Source organism: Henckelia pumila, chromosome 1, assembly GCF_033568475.1.
Source record: "Henckelia pumila isolate YLH828 chromosome 1, ASM3356847v2, whole genome shotgun sequence".
Lineage (NCBI taxonomy): Eukaryota > Viridiplantae > Streptophyta > Magnoliopsida > Lamiales > Gesneriaceae > Henckelia > Henckelia pumila.
In genome coordinates, this window is record NC_133120.1 from 122,871,896 (window position 1) to 122,892,158 (window position 20,263).

Consider the following 20,263-nt stretch of genomic DNA (forward strand, 5'->3'; position numbering starts at 1 on the left):
TTTAATAAATTAGAAATTAATATTTTGGTTTGTGTGAGGAATAAATATGGGTAAATTTAGTTTGTGCGTGAAATAAATAGGAGCAATATTATAATTAATAATTTAGAAATAAATTATAAATGAGTAGTTTAATTTAGTGTTTGAAATAAATTATTGGAGTGAAATTTTAATTGTAATTTAAGTTAATTCAATAAATTTATTTAGTGTGTAATAAAGCAAAACTTGTAATTGAATAATCATATTGATAATAATCAAATGAGAATACGCGTATATATTGAGCTCAAGTCAATGTATTTGAAAATCAGAAATGTAATTTAATTAGTATGTATGTGGAATAAATAGGAAAAAAATTATTAAAGAGTACTTTAGCAATTACTAATTTATTTTATGTAAAGAATAAATAGGGAAAACTTAGTAATTTAATTTAATTTAATAAATTTTGTTAGTGTGTGGAATAAGGGGAAAACTTAGTAATTTAATTTAATTTAATAAATTTAGTTATTGTATGGAATAAGGGGAAAACTTAGTAATTACATAAGGGGGATGTTAGTTATTGTGTAGAATAAATAAGGAGTTAGCGTGTAATGAAACATAATTTTTACTTTAATAATCATATTAATATAATAAAATCAAAATACGAGTACATATATATATTGGAATTATATACTCAAGTCGTATGTATTTGAAAATTAGAAATTAAATAATATGTGTGGAATAAATAGGGGAAGAATAGGAAGGAGTACTTTAGCAAATTAGAAATTACTAATTTGGTTGGAGTGTAGAATAAATAGGGAAAATTTAGTAATTTAATATAACTGAATAAATTTAGTTGGTGTGTGGAATGAGGGTAAAATTAGTAATTACATGGGGGGGAATATTAGTTATTGCAGAATAAATTGGGAAAGAGTTAGGTGATTTAGTCAGTGTGTGAAATAAATATGATCACTATTATAAATTAGTAAATTAGACATTAATAATTTATTTAGTTTTGTGGAATAAATTATTGAGGCAAAATAGTGATTTAATTTAATTCAGTAAATTCAATAAGTGTGTAATAGAACAAATTTATAATTAATAATTTAATAATCAAATCAAAATACGGGTATATATTGAGATTATATATTCAAGTCGTATGTATTTGAAAGTAGTAATCTAATTTAATTTAGTTTGTGTGTGGAATAAATAGGGGAAAAAAAATTAGAAATGAGTACTTAAGCAAATTAGAAGTTACTCGTTTAGTTAGTCTGTTGAATAAACATGAAAACCATAGTAATTTAATTTAATAAATGTGGTCTGTTTGTGGAATAGGGGCAAAAGGTGTGTGAAATATATAGGGAAAAAATTAGTAATTAGTAAATTATAAATTCATAACTTAGTTATTGTGTAACTATTGTGCAAATAATCAATAAGTGCAATCATAATAATTTATGATATCATCTTTTTATTATGCATTATATAATTTAAAGAAGTGAGCGCATGTGAAAACTAAGTACAGAAATATAATGATAAGATGGATTATTTCTACATCAATAAGAAACTTGATATTTTTTTGAAGTAATTTATTTTATAATATATGCAACTGTTTGCTGTTTTAGCTGACTCTCAATTCAATATTAGTGGACTCATGAATTCAATGTGTTAATTGATCGGTTAGATCCTCTGATCATGGTTGTCGGTATGAGACAAGTAATCGATATCTTTTTAAAGTATGTAGACTAAACACAGGTAACCATTTTTTTTTTTTATAGATAATACAAATATATATATATGAAAAGAAAAAAATTATTTAGTAAATAAAAATTAAACAAATATAAAAAATCTGTTGTTACATGTATGTGCTTATAATTATAATTCCAGATGAGTCCAAAGTTGTTTGAGGACGTTATTGCATCTTTTATAACATATTTTGTCAAAAAATATATTTCAATTAGTGACCAAATAAAATATTTATTTAAATTTAATCTCAATTATAACAATTGAAATTAAGAGCAAACTAAACCTATTCGTTTATAAGAAAATGATATGTCTAAATATGAAAATAAGATTAGAGAACCGAGCAAAAAAGCAACACAATTTTTTTTTTTTCAAATTAGACAAATCAGTTAATCAGAAGATGAAAAAAAATCATGAAAATCGAAGATGATGAAAGCATTGTTGAATTTAATCGAAGAAGGGAACAAAAAAATACGAAAAATATGAAATAAAGCTGAATGAGGTGAAAATCGAGCAATTAAAGCATTCAACAATCATGATTGTCTAAAATGATATTCCCTCCGTCTCAATTATATTGTCCATGTTTTTCTTTTTTTTTTTGTCCCAAATATATAGTCATATACCATATTTAGTAATATTTTTTTTACACTTCTTTACTAATATACCCCTATTAATTACATTTTGAAAATTGTGCAATCATTTTTTAATACATTAAATAAGAATAAAATAGAAAATATTTATAAAATTTGTTTTCCCAATACATTTTTCTTAATCTGTGTGAAAATCCAAAGAATAAAATATATATGGAACGAAGAGAGTAAATAATTATATAAAAATATGTGCTATTGAAAAGATGTAAAATAAATAAATCATGTGCCTATATTTATTTAAAAATTTACGATTATTCATTGTACATTCATGTTAGTTACCCACGTGATCCTACTAGTCCATCAAAAGACAGAGGAATCGATTGTTATCACAAAACAAGTTTTTGTAGGGGTCTCCGTCAATGCAGGTGGCATCCCTGGAGGCTGGAGCCTCTGGACTTCAACAATGGCGGATGAATAAGCAACAAAATGAAGTTCTTATGGCAATATCAATAGCCACCTCGGCCGACTCCTTTCCCTTTCTTGAGAAACTTCTGTAAGATCAAGTCGCAGAATGGCCGGCCGAAGTGATGAAACAAGTTTTTGAAGGAAAAGAATGGCACAAAGCAGACGAGGACATATTAACCCCTCCGCTCATCAAGTTCCTTAAGTTTCTTTGAATCTCTTGAAGTGGAATTATGCCTCGAACATAACTCTCCACGTAATGAATCAGAAAGATATTCTCCAGTGATATTGCTCCACTACAGATCTAGGCAACAATAACTGAGTCAATTTCCAGTTCCATTTCAGCGGTAAAACTCAACCACAATGGTCCCAAAAAAAATGGTGGACGAGTTAAACTTGGATCGGATATGCTTCAAGTTCAACTTCTTTTGTCATGGTGACAGCAGATATAAACATGGGGTAACTAAAATGGTTTTTTTCCCCTTCAATTTCTTTAAATTCTATTTCCCCATGTTAGCATACACCTCAACATCTTTCGAAGAGACCTTAACAAAGAGAACAAGGTTCTACAAAAAACTTTTCCGACTAGGGCTGCCTAAGGCCGCCAGGAGCCAAGGACTACCTTACAAAACACCGAAACAAGTTAGAACGGAGTATAGTTATTGGTACCTTACAGCAGTCCTTGGCATATTCAAGAACGGAGTAGCCACATGGATCTACTAGGATATACAGGAATTTAGGACTGAGGATTATCTCGTTGATGATTCGAGGTGCATATTTCCCTCTGCATGCACCCATCAACTTCTTAACCACAATGCTTCCATATTCGTCAATCGACAGGTCAGCGAAAGCTCCTTTCAGTACATTGTCCACCAAATAAAATAGCATATGCTGTATCTCCAATCCTATTACATGCAGCAGTACACGACTCCTGAAAATGGAAAAAATGTCAGGTTTTAGGAATTTATGTGAGATATGAACTGTGTGTATGGTATTATGTCCACGTACCCGAATTTTTGTGTAGATAGACGATATCCACTAAACAGTGTTGTCGAGATAATAGTCCTCGGGTCAAGACTTTCTACTGATCCTGATATGAGGCCTTGCAGAAGGCAGGATCCGATTTCGTTGAAGGCGATTTCCAGAAAATGATTAGTTATGGCATAGTGTATTGGCTGCGAATTAAAAAAAAACCGACTACTGTCATAGATATAGTAGATTAAGTGATGCAATTGAGAAACACAAAGTTACCATGGATTCTTTTGCAGGGAAGATATCGAAACAATGGGAAATAACGCGAGAACCAATCTCGTCCCTTGCGAGCGGAACGGTGAGGACAGAAATCACATGAGATATTTGCTCGGGTGTCCTGAGACACTCGAGAAAAATCCGCAAGTACTGAGGTCTGCAAAGAAATTAACACGAAATTCGAGGAAGTTGTCAAGTTTTCAAAAAGCATGAAAATCAAAAGATACGTACCCTTGAGAGTGGAGACAGAGAGACATTAGTAAACGGACATCAGAAGTGATAGAAGAAACCAACTCGTTCATCTGTTCTTCGTCACAGACTTCGAAAAGCTTTCCAGTTACAACGCCACCGAAGGGATCCATCATCAACGCGCAAATGCCATCTTTCAGCTCTGAAAAGATAATTTGCGTGTCTTCCAATCTCCCTTCTAGGAGCTTCTGACGCAACAACTGGCAACCGTCTGGATCCTTTGCTATCGACAACACTTTTCCCTTCAAATCTTCAAAACTTTTTTGACCTGCGGAATCCATCGGAAATTCATAAATACCGGGCGTCGGAAACTTGGTATCATCCATCATCTTGGGACAAGAAAAGGTTAGGGTTTCGATTATTTGGAATTGGGAGAATAAAAAGAAAAAAGGATTTTGATTTCTCGCCTTGCCTTTAAATCCGGTTACCAAACTTCAATCTTATTATAGCTAATTTTTTATTTTAAAAAAAGTTCTTTTTAAGTTGTTTTTTAAATGTTTTTTTAAAGAAAAATTATATTATTTTTGTGTTTGAATAAACCAATGAAAAACATTTATTTAATTGATGAATGTGTTTGGATGAATACCATTTAATTGCATAGTTTTTTTACTATTATATATTTACATTAAACTTATAAACAATCTAAAAATATAAGAAAATTAAAAATAACACAATAAATCCATAAATCATGACAATTATTCATAAAGATTGAAAATCTTGAAAAAACATAACTGTTGAAAAATATATTATTATTATTATGTTGAATGTTGAAAATTGAGTTGTAAAATTTTGAAAAATAATGTGTGATGATGTAGATGATGATGTTTAATTTTTGGACTAATCTCAAATGTGGATCTATAAATAGGTCTTCATTTGTGATGAAAAATACAATTGAATTGAGAAAGAAAAAAATTTATAAAGTGTAGAGTTTGATATATTTTGAGTTTTGAAGTTTTTACTTTTTACCATAAATTTTTACTTTTTCACAACACATTATCAGCACGATCGCTTGAAGGTTCTCTATAATTTCTGACGCTCCAAAACATAAGGAGAAGACAAAAATATTCAACAAGTAAGATTATTAATTTTACTGTTTATATATTTTTACTATGTATATTAATATATAATTTAATGTTATTATATAAAAGGATGTCTATGACACCGACCTTATAATAACGTGATATGATATATATTTATTATTATGTATATATACTAATTATATTAATATATAATTTCATGTTATTATATAAAAGGATGTCCATGACACCGACCTAATAATAACGTGATATGATATATATTTATTATGTATATATACTAACTGAAAGAGTGGGTGCCTGGTTAGCCAACTTGTGGCTAAGGGCTTTTATGACTCTATGTATAAACAATTTTTTGTTTAATATATAATTTACACTTTTATGACATTGACTTTATCTTTCTTCATATTGTTATATTATGATATACTATTGTTATTTTGATAAAGACCTTGAATATACTATAGTGTATGTAAGATGTGGTAGTACATTGGGATGACTATCATTAAACACATCTTATAGTCACTGTATATTCTAAACAGTTCCTAGTCAATTGAGCCGTCCGCTAATAAGGATAAGGATCGCTCGAGTTTGAGACTAGAATTTGCGATGTCGAGTACCACGTTTTATTGGTATGAAACATAGAGATGTTCGAAGCATGCAAATGAATATTCATATGATGAATGATCGAACTACCCTATTCGAACTTTCCAAGTGGTTATCACTTATCGAGTGGATAAAGTCTGCGGTTTTGGTTGTACACCATTAGTCCTTATTACTTGAAACATCATTGAGACTCTATATGCTAGTACTGTACTTTGACTCGTTTACCGACTCTATTGGGGTCATCAGGTGTCGGGATTGGGTACAGTTACGACACATATAGGAGTCGATGCTTTGTTGTCAAGGATTCACCACATACTTGTGAGTGTGGATATCCTATGCTATCTGAGTAGATATTAGTGTGACGAATCTCTGGCCAGAGTACATGATGTGTTTTAGGTTACTCGGTGTTCCTAGTAACACATGCGATGTCACTATTTGATCTCCAAGATGTAATGCATAGTTATCGAATCTCGAACGACTCTCGATGTACCAATGGTTGTTTATTCGATCGGGATATATGGATGAAGGGATCGTACTGTACGCTAACCAAAATCTACTGGTTCTTGCCGGCACTATCAGTGATACCTAGGGAATCGTGGGGCGATGTTGCTAGGCGCTCTTACCATGATTCGTTGGGTAAGTCGAAAATTGTTGTTTCGAGTCACAAGGAGTTGTGAGCCCACGGCTAGCTGTATCCCTGAACCATTGAGGGTCACACAAGTAATGGATTACTAAACCCCGTTGAGATAGTTAAATTTAAAGAGTTAAATTTAATGAAAGAGAAGTTGGACTTCTTAACTAAAGGGAGTGGAATTTCTAAAATGACATAGGGATGGACATTTTTGGAAATCACTGAATTCGGATTCAAAAAATTTATCTTGACTTTAAAAGATGCAGAAATGGTTTCTGTGCACATTGGTAAAATCAGTTTATCAATCGGAGTCACGATAAATTTTATATTAATTTCTATATTAACAGGCTTGGCTTGTTGGGCTTAAGTTATGGATTGTGGGCCCTAAGGAGTTAGAGTCCTAATACAATCATAACTTAATCTAGTCTAGAAATTATCTATAAATAGATTAGTAGTGTTCGAAAATCACAAGAATTCATTCTAGCAATTTTCGAAAATCACTCATATTATTTCAAGGGAATTTTTGAAATCCTCTGTCCCTTTTTGAAAAAATTCAGTTTGTGATTTTTACGGAAAATTACATTCTGAATTGACAGATTATTCTCATCGATAAACATCTGATTTATTTCTAGTGCAATCAATCAGAGGATTTCTGTTTTTTGTTCGTGGACCTGATTCCGGAGATTGATCGTGAAGCCATCGGTTCCCGAGATATACAAGAAGAGCAGATTAAATTTTGTTGGTGTCCATAATCAAGCCGTTGCTTGAAGAGGTAAAAATTTAATTGTGATTTTATTTTTACTTGCATAATTTAATCGTACAGTTTTGATACCCATGATATGAAATCGTTCCATATATAAAAATAAAATTTTTAAACTTCCGCTGCATCGGGTATCAATTCTTAATTGATTTGAACACGTTTTTCCAACAGTGGTATCAGAGACAGGTTGCTCAGATCAAACGATTAAATTAATCGATTATACAAAATATTTGGCCTCGGTTTTTTTTTTGAAAAACAAAACGAATTTTAAAATTAAAATTTTGACGGAACAGGGGCATCGGGCAGCGATCGAGGGCAGCGCACAGCGATGCCCAGGGCAGCGATCGTCGCTGCCCGCCTCCACGTGGGCAGCCCTATCCCACGTGGAGGAGGGGGCTGCCCGAGAATGTCCCGGGCAGTCCGGGAAAATTAAAATTCAATTTTTAATTAAAATTTTGAAATTTTGAAATTCTAGTTTTTGGTCCGATCGAAAATTGTTTTTGATTGGTTCACGAGGCATCGGATCGAATTGTTCGAGTCCGAAATTTTTAAAATTGATTTTTGGATAAATTTGAATGTTTTGAAAATTTATAAATTTTATCCGTTAAATTAGATTTTATAAAATCAATTATTTTGGTACAATTGATGATAAGATATGATCTTATGAAAGGATAAGATAAAATTTGATTTTATCTTTTAATTATGATGTCATTGCATGTTATCCAATTATTTAATTTTTGGATGGATAAGGATGATCGATTGCCATGACCAATGTTTTAGGTGTATGTTAGGTAATTTACATTTGGTTTTATTGTTGTTGGGTTTTATTAATAGGCTTGGTCTATAGCCCAATTTGAATTGTCATTTGTAATAAAAAGTGGGCTTGGTTTTTGGCCCGTTCCCACCCCTTAAATATGTATCCCCTACTTTCATCAAAATTTATTGTAAATTTGTTAGACTTAGTGAAAGATAAAGATTTGAAGACAATGGTGGGCCCAGCAGACAATAAAGACCGAAGAAATGTAAATGAAAGCTCAATGTTATAGGATTGCATTGCATACTTGCATATCACCTATGATTGGACTTAAACTCGTGATTGGCAACCACGGGTCGATTAGATAATGGGATCGATCATCCTTAAATAATATATGATATTATTGATGTATGCATGTTTAGACTAAATTGTATGAATCCCGCAAGCATACATAAATTGCATGATGAGACAGATTTTCAAAAATTAAAATCTCTCATTTTAAATATGATTTAAAATTGATATCAAGATTTATAAAAGGGAATTTAAATATTGTTTAAATGTTCCTACCTTCCATAAACGATCAATGTATGAGATGCTACCCGCGGATACGGTCCGGCTCATATTATTGGGGGGGGGGGGGGGCCGTTCGTCGGAAAGCTGTACATTGGATCGAAAAATGTTGTAAGTTGGGTGGAACTCCCATGGGATTGGCTCATATTATTGGGGATCCACATGGCGACCGTCCATCACAACTTAATATTGATGGGTTATCTTGACATGTCACAATAAACGACGTCATATTATTGGGCTCTTATTGGACATGAGGTAAAAACATGGTGGTTACTTTGGAAGTAACTGGGCTCTACCTTTTGAAAATTATGGTTGGCTGATATTATTCGGGACTATGATTTGTCAATTGGACTCCATGTTCCCACAAAGGAAAGGAGTTTCCCGTTTTCACTAGAGGGTAGTGAAATCGTTAAAATAGTGGGAGTGTAATTCATAAAATAAAATTCGCCATATTTTATGTCTTAGTAAATTAATTAAAGAATCACTGATTATTGTCTATTTCCTTTTCAGTATTTCATTACAATGAATTCGCGTAATCCACTGTTTTCAATTTTCGAACAAAACAAACTGACTGGCGCAAACTATACGGAATGGTTCCGTAAGTCAAAAATCATTCTTAGTTCGGAAAAGGCTTTCTACGTGTTAGAGAAGCCTCCTCCGAAGGAAGCCCCGGTTAATACAAGTCCGGAAGAGTTGGCCAAACTTGATCTATGGTGGGACCATGATATCAAGGCAAAATGCTATATGCAGGCTTCGATGTCTGATGAACTTTAGAGGCGATTTGAGGATGCCGTGAATGCTGCTGACATTCACAAGAACCTCAAGGAGCTTTTTGGAGCTCAGTCAAGGTCGGAGAGGTATGCCACCGTAAGAGAGCTCATGACGTGCCGCATGCGAGATGGGACTTCGATCCGTGAGCATGGGGTACACATGATTGGGCTCATTGAAAAGTTGGTAACACTCCACTTGACATTAGAGCATGAACTAAGCGCGGACTTGTTGTTTTTTTTCTCTTCCTTCATCGTTTGATGGATTTGTGATGAACTTCAATATGAACAAGATAGAGGCCACCCTTGAAGAGATGGTCAATATGCTTGTCACATATGAAGCCACACTAAAGAAGGAAAAACCGGTATTCTTGGTTGGTTCCTCTTCTAACTCTAAGAAAAGGCCAAGTGGAAAGGGTAAGAAACGTTCTGCTCCACCCAAGAAGATTGTACCAAATAAGAAGGGCAAGGCAAAGGCTTCAAACGGGATCAAAGATGATAATGCTTGCCACTACTGTAAGAAACCCGGTCATTGGAAACGTAACTACAAGGAATACCTCGAGCAGTTGCGAACTGCAAAGGGTATGTTTTACATTGAAATAAATGTTTCGCTAAATACTACTTCTTGGGTATTGGATACCGGATGTGGATCTCACATTTGCAATGATTTGCAGGTGATGACAAGAAGTCATAAGCTTAGGAAGGGTGAGACCCAGCTGAGGCTCGGAAATGGTTCTAGAGTCAAAGCCCAAGAAATAGGAGACGTTTATTTAGTTTTGCAGAACGATTTTAAGTTATTTTTTAGAGATGTTTTATTTGTGCTAGATTTGATTAAAAACATTATTTCTATTTCTATGCTTGATAGAGATGGTTTTTCTTGTAATTTTATGAATGAGATTTGCAATATTTACAAGAATAAATGTTTGATTGGAAATGAACAACTTGAAAACGATCTATATAGCTTAAAATTAAAAGACATTTCAATTAATTATGTTGATAAACTGGTAACAACAAAAAGGAGAAACGATAGTCAAAACCCGGCAAACCATTGTCATGCTATGCTAGGTCATATTTTCTCAAGGAGGATGAACAAGCTAGTGGGAGAGGGCATGTTTGATATGTCTGATATTAACTCTCTACCTACTTGTGAGTCCTGCCTAAAGGAAAAAATGACTAAATCTCCTTTCAAAGGGAAACCTGAGCGCAGCCAAAATCTGTTGGATTTGATCCATACGGATGTTTGCGGTCAATTTGGATTGGTACTAAATGTGGTAACACCTACTTCATTACCTTTACTGATGATTATTCTAGGTATGGATATTTATATTTGATGAAATATAAGTCTGAAGCATTTGAAAGGTTCAAAGAATTCAAGGCTGAAGTAGAAAACAAACAAGGTAGAAGTATTAAAGCACTTCGATCGGATCGAGGTGGAGAATACTTAAGTACCGAGTTTTTGGACTATCTAAAAGAGAATGGGATTCTCTCTCAATGGACTCCTCCTATGACACCTCAGCTGAATGGTGTTTCGGAGCGACGCAACCGAACCTTGTTGGACATGGTTCGATCCATGATGAGCTTCACTGAGCTCCCACCATCGTTTTGGGGCTACGCGCTCGAAACGGCAGTTTTGTTGTTGAATAACGTCCACACTAAAGCAGTAGATAAGACTCCATACGAGTTATGGAATGGCAAAGCTCCTAAGTATTCGTACTTGAGGATTTGGGGATGTCCTGCTTACGTGAAACAGACAGTGGGAGATAAGTTGGATAGTCGATCCACCTTATGTTATTTTGTAGGGTATCCGAAGAATTCAATCGGATATTATTTCTATCATCCTACTGAAACAAAAATGTTTGTTTCGAGGAATGCCACCTTCATGGAGAAGGAGTTCTTATTGGATAAGAAAGGCAAGATGATGGAACTTGAAGAAATTCGAGAAGAACCCGAGATACAAAATAACGATCCTACACCTCAAGAATCATCAAACGACAAGCTTATCACTAGAAGATCCGAAAGGACTTCTAGACCTCCAATGAGATATGGTCTACTTCTTGAAGGGGATCAAAGTGAACCCGACATTGGATGTGATCCAAGAAACTTCAAGGAAGCAATTTCTGATGCGGATTCGAATTTATGGCTTGAAACTATGCAGTCGGAAATAGACTCGATGCATACTAACCAAGTTTGGTCTTTAGTAGATCCTCCCGATGGAATTGTTCCAATAGGGTGTAAATGGATCTACAAGAGAAAACTTGGGCCTGATGGTAAAGTATTGACCTACAAGGCACGATTGGTTGCAAAAGGTTATACTCAAAGACAAGAAGTTGACTATGATGAAACTTTTTCACCAGTCGCAATGTTCAAGTCCATAAGAATCCTTATTGCCATAACAGCTTGGTATGACTATGAGATATGGCAAATAGATGTGAAGACTGCATTTCTTAATGGAAACATTAAGGAAGAAATCTATATGATGCAGCCTGAGGGATACACATCCATGGGAAGCGAGCATACGGTATGCAAGCTTCAGAGATCAATTTATGGTCTCAAACAAGTATCAAGAAGTTGGAACCAAAAATTTGATGAAACAATAAAGGATTTTGGTTTCATCAAAAACCCGGAGGAACCATGCGTGTACAAGAAAGTAGTTAAGGATGCAGTAACATTCTTAGTACTTTATGTTGATGACATCCTACTCATTGGGAATGACGTAGGGATGTTGCAGTCAACAAAGATATGGTCGTCGGGTAGATTCTCGATGAAAGATTTGGGTAAGGCGTCCTATATTCTAGGGATACAGATCTATAGAGATAGATCTAAGAGAATGATAGGACTCACTCAAGCAACCTACATCGACATTATATTGAAAAGGTTTTCAATGGATGAGTCCAAGAGAGGACATCTACCTATGTGTCATGGAATTTCTCTATCCAAGTCTATGTGTCCCAAGACTGACGAAGAGATATAGAAAATGACACACATACCATATGCGTCAGCCATAGGGAGTATCATGTATGGGATGATATCTACCAGATCGGATGTGGCCTATGCTCTGAGCGTCACAAGCAGATATCAAGCCAATCCTGGTCAAATGCATTGGAAAGCCGTGAAGGATATTCTTAAGTACTTACAAAGGACTAAGAATGTATTCATGGTTTATGGAGGAAGAGAATTGAAATTGGAAGGCTACACCGACTCTAGCTTCCAAAGTGACGTGGATGACTCGAAGTCAACCTCTGGATTTGTATTCTTGCTCAATGGCGGTGCTGTCTCTTGGAAGAGTTCCAAGCAGGACACCACAATGGATTCCACCACTGAAGCAGAATACATTGCAGCATCAGCTGCTGCTAAAGAGGCAGTTTGGATAAGGAAATTCATCCAAGAGTTGGGAGTAATTCCTGAAGCTGTTGGTCTAGTCCCGGTGTACTGCGACAACACTGGTGCCGTTGCTCAGGAAAAGGAACCAAGGTCTCATCAAAGATCCAAACACGTACTGAGGAAATACCACATCATCCGGGAGATCGTGGAAAGAGGAGACATCACTGTCGAGAGAGTGACCTCTGCAGACAATATCGCTGATCCGCTTACTAAGCTCTTGCCAGGACCATTGTTTGACAAACATCGCGAAACAATGGGATTACGTAGTATGACTAGTTGGCTTTAGGGCAAGTGAGAGATTGAAAGAGTGGGTGCCCGGTTAGCCAACTTGTGGCTAAGGAATTTTATGACTCTATGTATAAACAATCTTTTGTTTAATATAATTTACACTTTTATGGCATTGACTTTATATTTCTTCATATTGTTATATTATGATATACTATTGTTGTTTTGATAAAGACCTTGAATATACTATAGTGTATGTAAGATGTGGTAGTACATTGGGATGACTATCATGAAATACATCTTATAGTCACTGTATATTCTAAACAGTTCCTAGTCAATTGAGTCGTACGCTAATAAGGATAAGGATCGCTCGAGTTTGAGACTAGCATTTGCGATGCCGAGTACCACGTTTCATTGGTATGGAACATAGAGATGTTCGAAGCATGCAAATGGATATTCATATGATGAATGATCGAACTACACTATTCGGACTTTCCAAGTGGTTATCACTTATCGAGTGGATAAAGTCCGCGGTTTTGGTTGTACATCATTAGTCCTTATTACTTGAAACATCATTGAGACTCTATATGCTAGTACTGTACTTTGACTTGTTTACCGACTCTATTGGGGTCATCAGGTGTCGGGATTGGGTACAGTTATGACACATATAGGAGTCGATGCTTTGTTGTCAAGGATTCACCACATACTTGCGAGTGTGGATATCCTATGCGATCTGAGGAGTTATTAGTGTGACGAATCTCTGACAGAGTACATGATGTGTTTTAGGTTACTCGGTGTTCCTAGTAACACATGCGATGTCACTATTTGATCTCCAAGATGTAATGCATAGTTATCGAATCTCGAACGACTCTCGATGTACCAATGGTTGTTGATTCGATCAAGATATATGGATGAAGGGACTGTACTATACGCTAACCAAAATCTACTGGTTCTTGCAGGCACTATCAGTGATACCTAGGGAATCATGGGGCGATGTTGCTAGGCGCTCTTACCATGATTCGTTGGGTAAGTCGGAAATTGTTGTTCCGAGTCACAAGGAGTTGTGAGCCCACGGCTAGCTGTATCCCTGAACCATTGAGGGTCACACAAGTAATGGATTATTAAACACCGTTGAGATAGTTAAATTTAAAGAGTTAAATTTAATGAAAGAGAAGTTGGACTTCTTAATTAAAAGGAGTGGAATTTCTAAAATGACATAGGGATGGGCATTTTTTAAAATCACTGAATTCGGATTCAGAAAATTTATCTTGACTTTAAAAGATGCAGAAATGGTTTATGTGCACATTGGTAAAATCCGTTTATCAATCGGAGCCACGATGAATTTTATATTAATTTCTATATTAACAGGCTTGACTTGTTGGGCTTAAGTTATGGATTGTGGGCCCTAAGGAGTTAGAGTCCTAATACAATCATAACTTAATCTAGTCTAGAAATTATCTATAAATAGATTAGTAGTGTTCGAAAATCACAAGAATTCATTCTAGCTATTTTCAAAAATCACTCATATTATTTCAAGGGGATTTTCGAAATCCTCTGTCCCTTTTTAAGAAAATTCAGTTTGTGATTTTTGCGGAAAATTACATTCTGAATTGACAAATAAAATATGTTTATTCTCATCGATAAACATCTGATTGATTTCTAGTGCAATCAATCAGAGGGTTTATGTTTTCTGTTCGTGGACCTGATTTCGGAGATTGATCGTGAAGCCATCGGTTCCCGGGATATACAAAAAGAGCAGAGTAAATTCTGTTGGTGTCCATAATCAAGCCGTTGGTTGAAGAGGTAAAAATTTAATTGTGATTTTATTTTTACTTGCATAATTTAATCGTAAAGTTTTGATACCCATGATATGGAATCGTTCCATATATAAAAATAAAATTTTTAAACTTCCGTTGCACCGGGTATCAATTCTTAATTCTTAATTGATATGAACACGTTTTTCCAACACTAACTATATTAATATATAATTTCATGTTATTATATAAAAGGATGTCTATGACACCGACCTTATAATATCGTGATATGATATATATTTATTATGTATATATACTAATTATATTAATATATAATTTCATGTTATTATATAAAATATGTCTATGACACTGACCTTATAATAACGTGATATGATATATATTATTATGTATTTATATACTAACCATATTTGTGTAATCTCATATTATCATATAAAAGGATGTCTATGACACCGACCTTATAATAATGTGATATGATATACATAATTTTTTAATTATGATTATCATTATATGCTTCACATGATTATCACAAATTTTTATTAAACACATAATCAAATTTTTTCTTACCCCAACGGTAACAAAACGACTAGTTTTTGCCCTATAAATATGATCACTCAAACTCATTTTCAATCACACCAGATTCACTCTTTCTCTCAAAATAATTTCTCCTCGATTTTTTGAAGAAGATGTTGATGACATTTTTAAGGCTATTTTTTATAACTATTATGGTTATCATGCTTACGATTCTTGTATTTATCGGTGAATATCCGACTCGCACTTTTATTTATTTTTAAACATGCTTGTACTCGTCATTTTTCCATTATTTTGTAATGTCATATTAATGGAAATTAACTAATAAAATTCATTGTTATTTTTCTAGTACCACCATATCAAATTTGGCAAAGTTTGAATTTGTAACGCACAGAATTATTTAATTTTAATCCGAGAATATTTAATTTGGGAATATTTAGAGTTTTGATTTAAATTCTAATATTCTTAAATTATTTAGGATTGAAATTGAAAGAAACAGAAAGTTGGGAACCAAATCGCATTTATTGAAGATTTGAGGGGCCAAAGTGCAAATACTTGAATTTTTATTGGACACTTGTTATTGTGAGATGTATTCACGTGTATGTTCCAAACTTTCATCAGACTATGGAGAGAAAATGTGAACAGAGGACCGAGTTCTTTCTTTTCCCTTCTTGTGATTGATTTTCATGTGTATTCACGTGTATCTTTTGATTCGATTATCCGATTTCGATTCCGAAAAGTGTTATGGAATCCTCGAGATGAGACCTTCGATTTGATGTAAGTTTTCTTTTGATTCATTATGGTTTAAGAATTCGAAACTGACATAAATCAGATGTGGTTATGAATTGATGTTGTTGAGTTGCTATACTTGGTTATATTGAAGTCGGATTGAAGATGGTTGTTGTATCGGTTCCTTATGAATTTCCAGCAAGTATTTCAAAATTCCTATCTTATTTTATGCTGGTTTTGAGTGATATACAGCTGGTATATGATGTATATGTTGATACACTATGAGTTCGGATTGCCGAATTATACCGATATGCCGTCGAACTTTTGATTTGATGTTGTTTTGCTTGCTTATATGTGAGCTGCTGATGAAACTTAAAATTTGTAATTATTTATATGTTAAAAAGTGTGTTTTAAATTTTAAGTTTAATTAAAATTATGAAGTTGTATTATTTTAGTGTTATGTGTTTATATTTAAATGTTTTACTAAAATGTTGTATTTTACGGTTTGCGCAGGTTTGGTAAAAATAAAATTACTCAAGCTACAGAGGTCATAATAGAGTAATCTCAAAACCTGTAGAATCACAAAAGAGGCATCTTCAACTTTGTAGAAGACAAGAAATTCCAAAAACTTCATTAAGATGATCAAAATAATCAAACATCAAAATGGAGATAGATTTACTTTTACTATGACCAGCTTGGAGTAAAAATATCATAAGTATTTCATATTTTATCCAAAAGGGGTGAATGAGTTGTCCAAACACATCTACACAAAATATCCTACGTGTTCTATGTTGAAAAGAAAGGCTGAATCGGTGGTCTAAAGCATCAAACATGCCAATTAAAGTTGGGTCATGGTATTGACATTCAAGGAGACAAGCACCCACCAACTTTACTATTTCACATTTAATGAGCCTTGGACTCTTGCTCTCATTTGGCCTATAAATAGATGTGTTGTATAAGCTTTGTAGTGTGCAAGAGTGTAAAGAATTCTTCATTTGTAAAATAAATATTGTGTGTGTGAGAATAAAAGTTTGAGTGTGCAAGTTTCTCAAGTTCAAGTATGAAATTTCTTTTATCTTTATTCTTGAGTTTCATGTTCATGGAAAGCTAAATCTTTTTATGTCAAGGTGAAAAGGTTTCATTGTTGGTCAAGTAAGATTGTCTATATTTTGTATATTCTTTTCTTTTCTATTTTTATTTTTACTAATTGATCTTTATTTGTAGGTATAATTTTGGATGATTTGTTGTTATCTATTTACATCAAATGCTTGGTACCTTGAATGTGGTTACCTTGATTTGTTGTCAAATATGATACAATAATTACTACAATAATTATATACTATAAATATATGTATCTATTTATAATAAAGTCATATATATTATTTAGACGATAGCGTGACACTGTCGGTTGTTCTAAATAATATATTGTGATTTGAACTAACATTTACTTTATCGCATCTAACTTTTACTTTATCGCAACTAACATTTACTTTTCCGCAACTAACATTTACTTTCTCGCATCTAACTTTTACTTTTCCGCAACTAACATTTACTTTATCGCATCTAACATAAAGTCATATATTTTATTTAGACGATAGCGTGGCTCTGCCGGTTGTTCTAAATAAAATATTGTGATTTGATCTAACATTTACTTTTATGTCAATTTATATTTATGCATTTATATATATATTATGGGTACCATGTATTAAATATCGGTGGATATTAATATAGTGGGAACTATATTATATGATATACTTGTTTAAATATTTAATTGTTCTTTTTATGTTTATATTTTTTCATTTATATATATATTATGGGTACCATGTATTAAATATCGGTGGATATTAATATAGTGGGAACTATATTATATGATATACTTGTTTAAATATTTAATTGTTCTTTTTATGTTTATATTTATTCATCTATATATATATTATGGGTACCATGTATTAAATATCGGTTAATCTGATATTAATATAGTGGGAACTATATTATATGATATACTTGTTTAAATATTTCATTGTTCTTTTATGTTTATTTTTATTTTAGTTTCTTTTATTTATTTTTATTTAGCAATCTTAATTAAACCAACAATGAACCTTTGAAACCTTGACAATTTTATAATTTGTGTATTTGAAGTTTTATAATAATATTTTCATCTATAATATATTATTGCTAAAATTAAACTTACAACATCTTCTCCGTGGATCGATCTCGTACTCACGAGTATATTACTTGCAGACAACCTACACTTGGGTGAATTACAATTTAAGTTGTAGCAAGTTTTTGGCGCCGTTGCCGGGGAGGTATAAATTAAGTTTAATTTTGTTATTATGTAAATAGTATGTTGTTTTTTATTGTATGATTGTTTGGAGTCGTAAACAAAGTGGTAGACTTGTTCGAGTAACTGAAAATATTTTAAACATGGACGATAATTCTAATAATCAAGATGATAATAATAATAATAATCATCATCAAGAACATGAACAACCAAGAACACTTAGGCACCATATGAATCCAATAAGAACTAGTACACCATCTTGTTTAGTTTTTTCTCCTGATGCATCTAATTTCAATTTTAAGCCACAAGTCATTCAACTTTTACCAAATTTTCATGGCTTAGATTCTGAAAATCCATATTTGCATTTAAGAGAATTTGAGGAGGTTTGCAACACTTATAATGATCAAAATTGTAGCATGGATACTGTTCGATTAAAGCTTTTCCCTTTTTCCTTAAAAGATAAAGCTAAAACATGGTTGCAAAATTTGAGATCAAGTTCAATAAGATCATGGGAAGAAATGCAACAACAATTTCTAAAAAAGTTTTTTCCTTCCCATAGAACAAACTCTTTTAAAAGACAAATTACAACTTTTTCTCAAAAACAAGGGAAACATTTTATCAATGTTGGGATAGATATAAAGAGTTACTTAATACATGCCCACATCATGGTTTTGAAATATGGAGAATAGTTTCTCACTTTTATGAAGGTTTAATACCTAAAGATAGGCAAATGATAGAATTCATGTGTAATGGAACTTTTGAAGATAAAAACCCAAATGAAGCTATGGAATATTTGGAGTCATTAGCAGAAAATGCTCAAAATTGGGATAATATAGGCTCAATTGAACCACCAAGTAAAACCAATAATTCAACAAATGGGGGTGGTATTTATCATCTTAAAGATGATGTAGATGTTCAAGCTAAACTTGCATCTTTAGCAAGAAAAATCGAGTCATTAGAAATGAAAAAGAGTGATCAATTAAAAAGTGTTCAAGAAATTGTTTGTCATATATGTGACACACATGATCATCTTACAAAAAATTGTCCTACTTTGCCTTCATTTAAAGAATGTCTCCATGAACAAGCCAATTATGTTAACAATTTTAAAAAACCAACATTAGATCCTTTTTCACAAACATACAATCCTGGTTGGAGAAATCATCCCAATTTTAGTTGGAGGAACGATAATAATGCACAACCTTCACAACAACCTTTTCAAAATAACCAAAGTCATCAAGGTTATGCTCCTTATATCCCACCTCCAAGAAAACATTTTGAAGATGAAATTCATGCATACATTCAAAAGCAAGAGTCTATCAATATTCAAAACATTCAATCTATGAATGATTTGAAAGAAACTCTTGCAAAATTTGCATCTGCACTTAATATTCATGAAAAAGGAAAATTTCCATCTCAACCACAACCTAATCCTAAAAATCAAAATCAAGAAAAATTTGATCAAGTAAAATCTGTTATTACTCTTAGAAGTGGTAAAATAGTTAATGATCCATATAGTGATGAAAACAAAGATCAATTAAACTCAAAGAGTAAGGATTCAAATCCTGATACTTTTGAGAAAGATGATGCTTTAAGTCCTAAAAATAAGAAAATTGATGATAAAATAAATAAACATGTTCCTTTTCCTCATGCATTAGTAAATAATAAAAAACAAAAAAATGATTCTGATATTTATGAAGTTTTTAAACAAGTGAAAATAAATATTCCATTATTAGATGCTATTAAACAAGTGCCTTCTTATGCAAAGTTTTTAAAAGATTTATGTACTGTAAAAAGGCAATTGCATGTAAAGAAGAAAGCATTCTTAACGGAGCAAGTAAGCTCTATTATTCAAAATAATTCTACCTTGAAATATAAAGATCCCGGTTGTCCAACAATTTCATGTATTATTGGAAAAAATAAAATTAAAAAAGCTTTGTTAGATTTGGGAGCAAGTGTGAATTTA

At 32.9% G+C, this 20,263-nt stretch overlaps 2 protein-coding genes across 2 annotated transcripts in view; one reads left to right on the forward strand and one right to left on the reverse strand.

The window, feature by feature from the left end:
- Nucleotides 1–3,265: 3,265 nt before the first annotated feature.
- Nucleotides 3,266–4,613, reverse strand: LOC140873913 (pumilio homolog 12-like). Its single transcript, XM_073277196.1, has 5 exons — nucleotides 4,245–4,613; nucleotides 4,017–4,170; nucleotides 3,774–3,940; nucleotides 3,435–3,696; nucleotides 3,266–3,310 (listed from the first exon to the last, which is right to left on the reverse strand). Exons 1-5 carry the CDS (start codon nucleotides 4,589–4,591, stop codon nucleotides 3,266–3,268), a joined length of 975 nt encoding a protein of 324 aa, XP_073133297.1. The 5' UTR covers nucleotides 4,592–4,613.
- A 14,417-nt stretch (nucleotides 4,614–19,030) lies between these two features.
- Nucleotides 19,031–20,263, forward strand: part of LOC140873914 (uncharacterized) — a 79,948-nt gene continuing 78,715 nt past the window's right edge. The window contains exons 1-3 of the mRNA XM_073277197.1: nucleotides 19,031–19,207; nucleotides 19,422–19,483; nucleotides 19,693–19,814. Of these exons, the coding sequence (XP_073133298.1) occupies nucleotides 19,031–19,207; nucleotides 19,422–19,483; nucleotides 19,693–19,814 (361 nt within the window). The remainder of the gene's footprint in view (nucleotides 19,208–19,421; nucleotides 19,484–19,692; nucleotides 19,815–20,263) is intronic.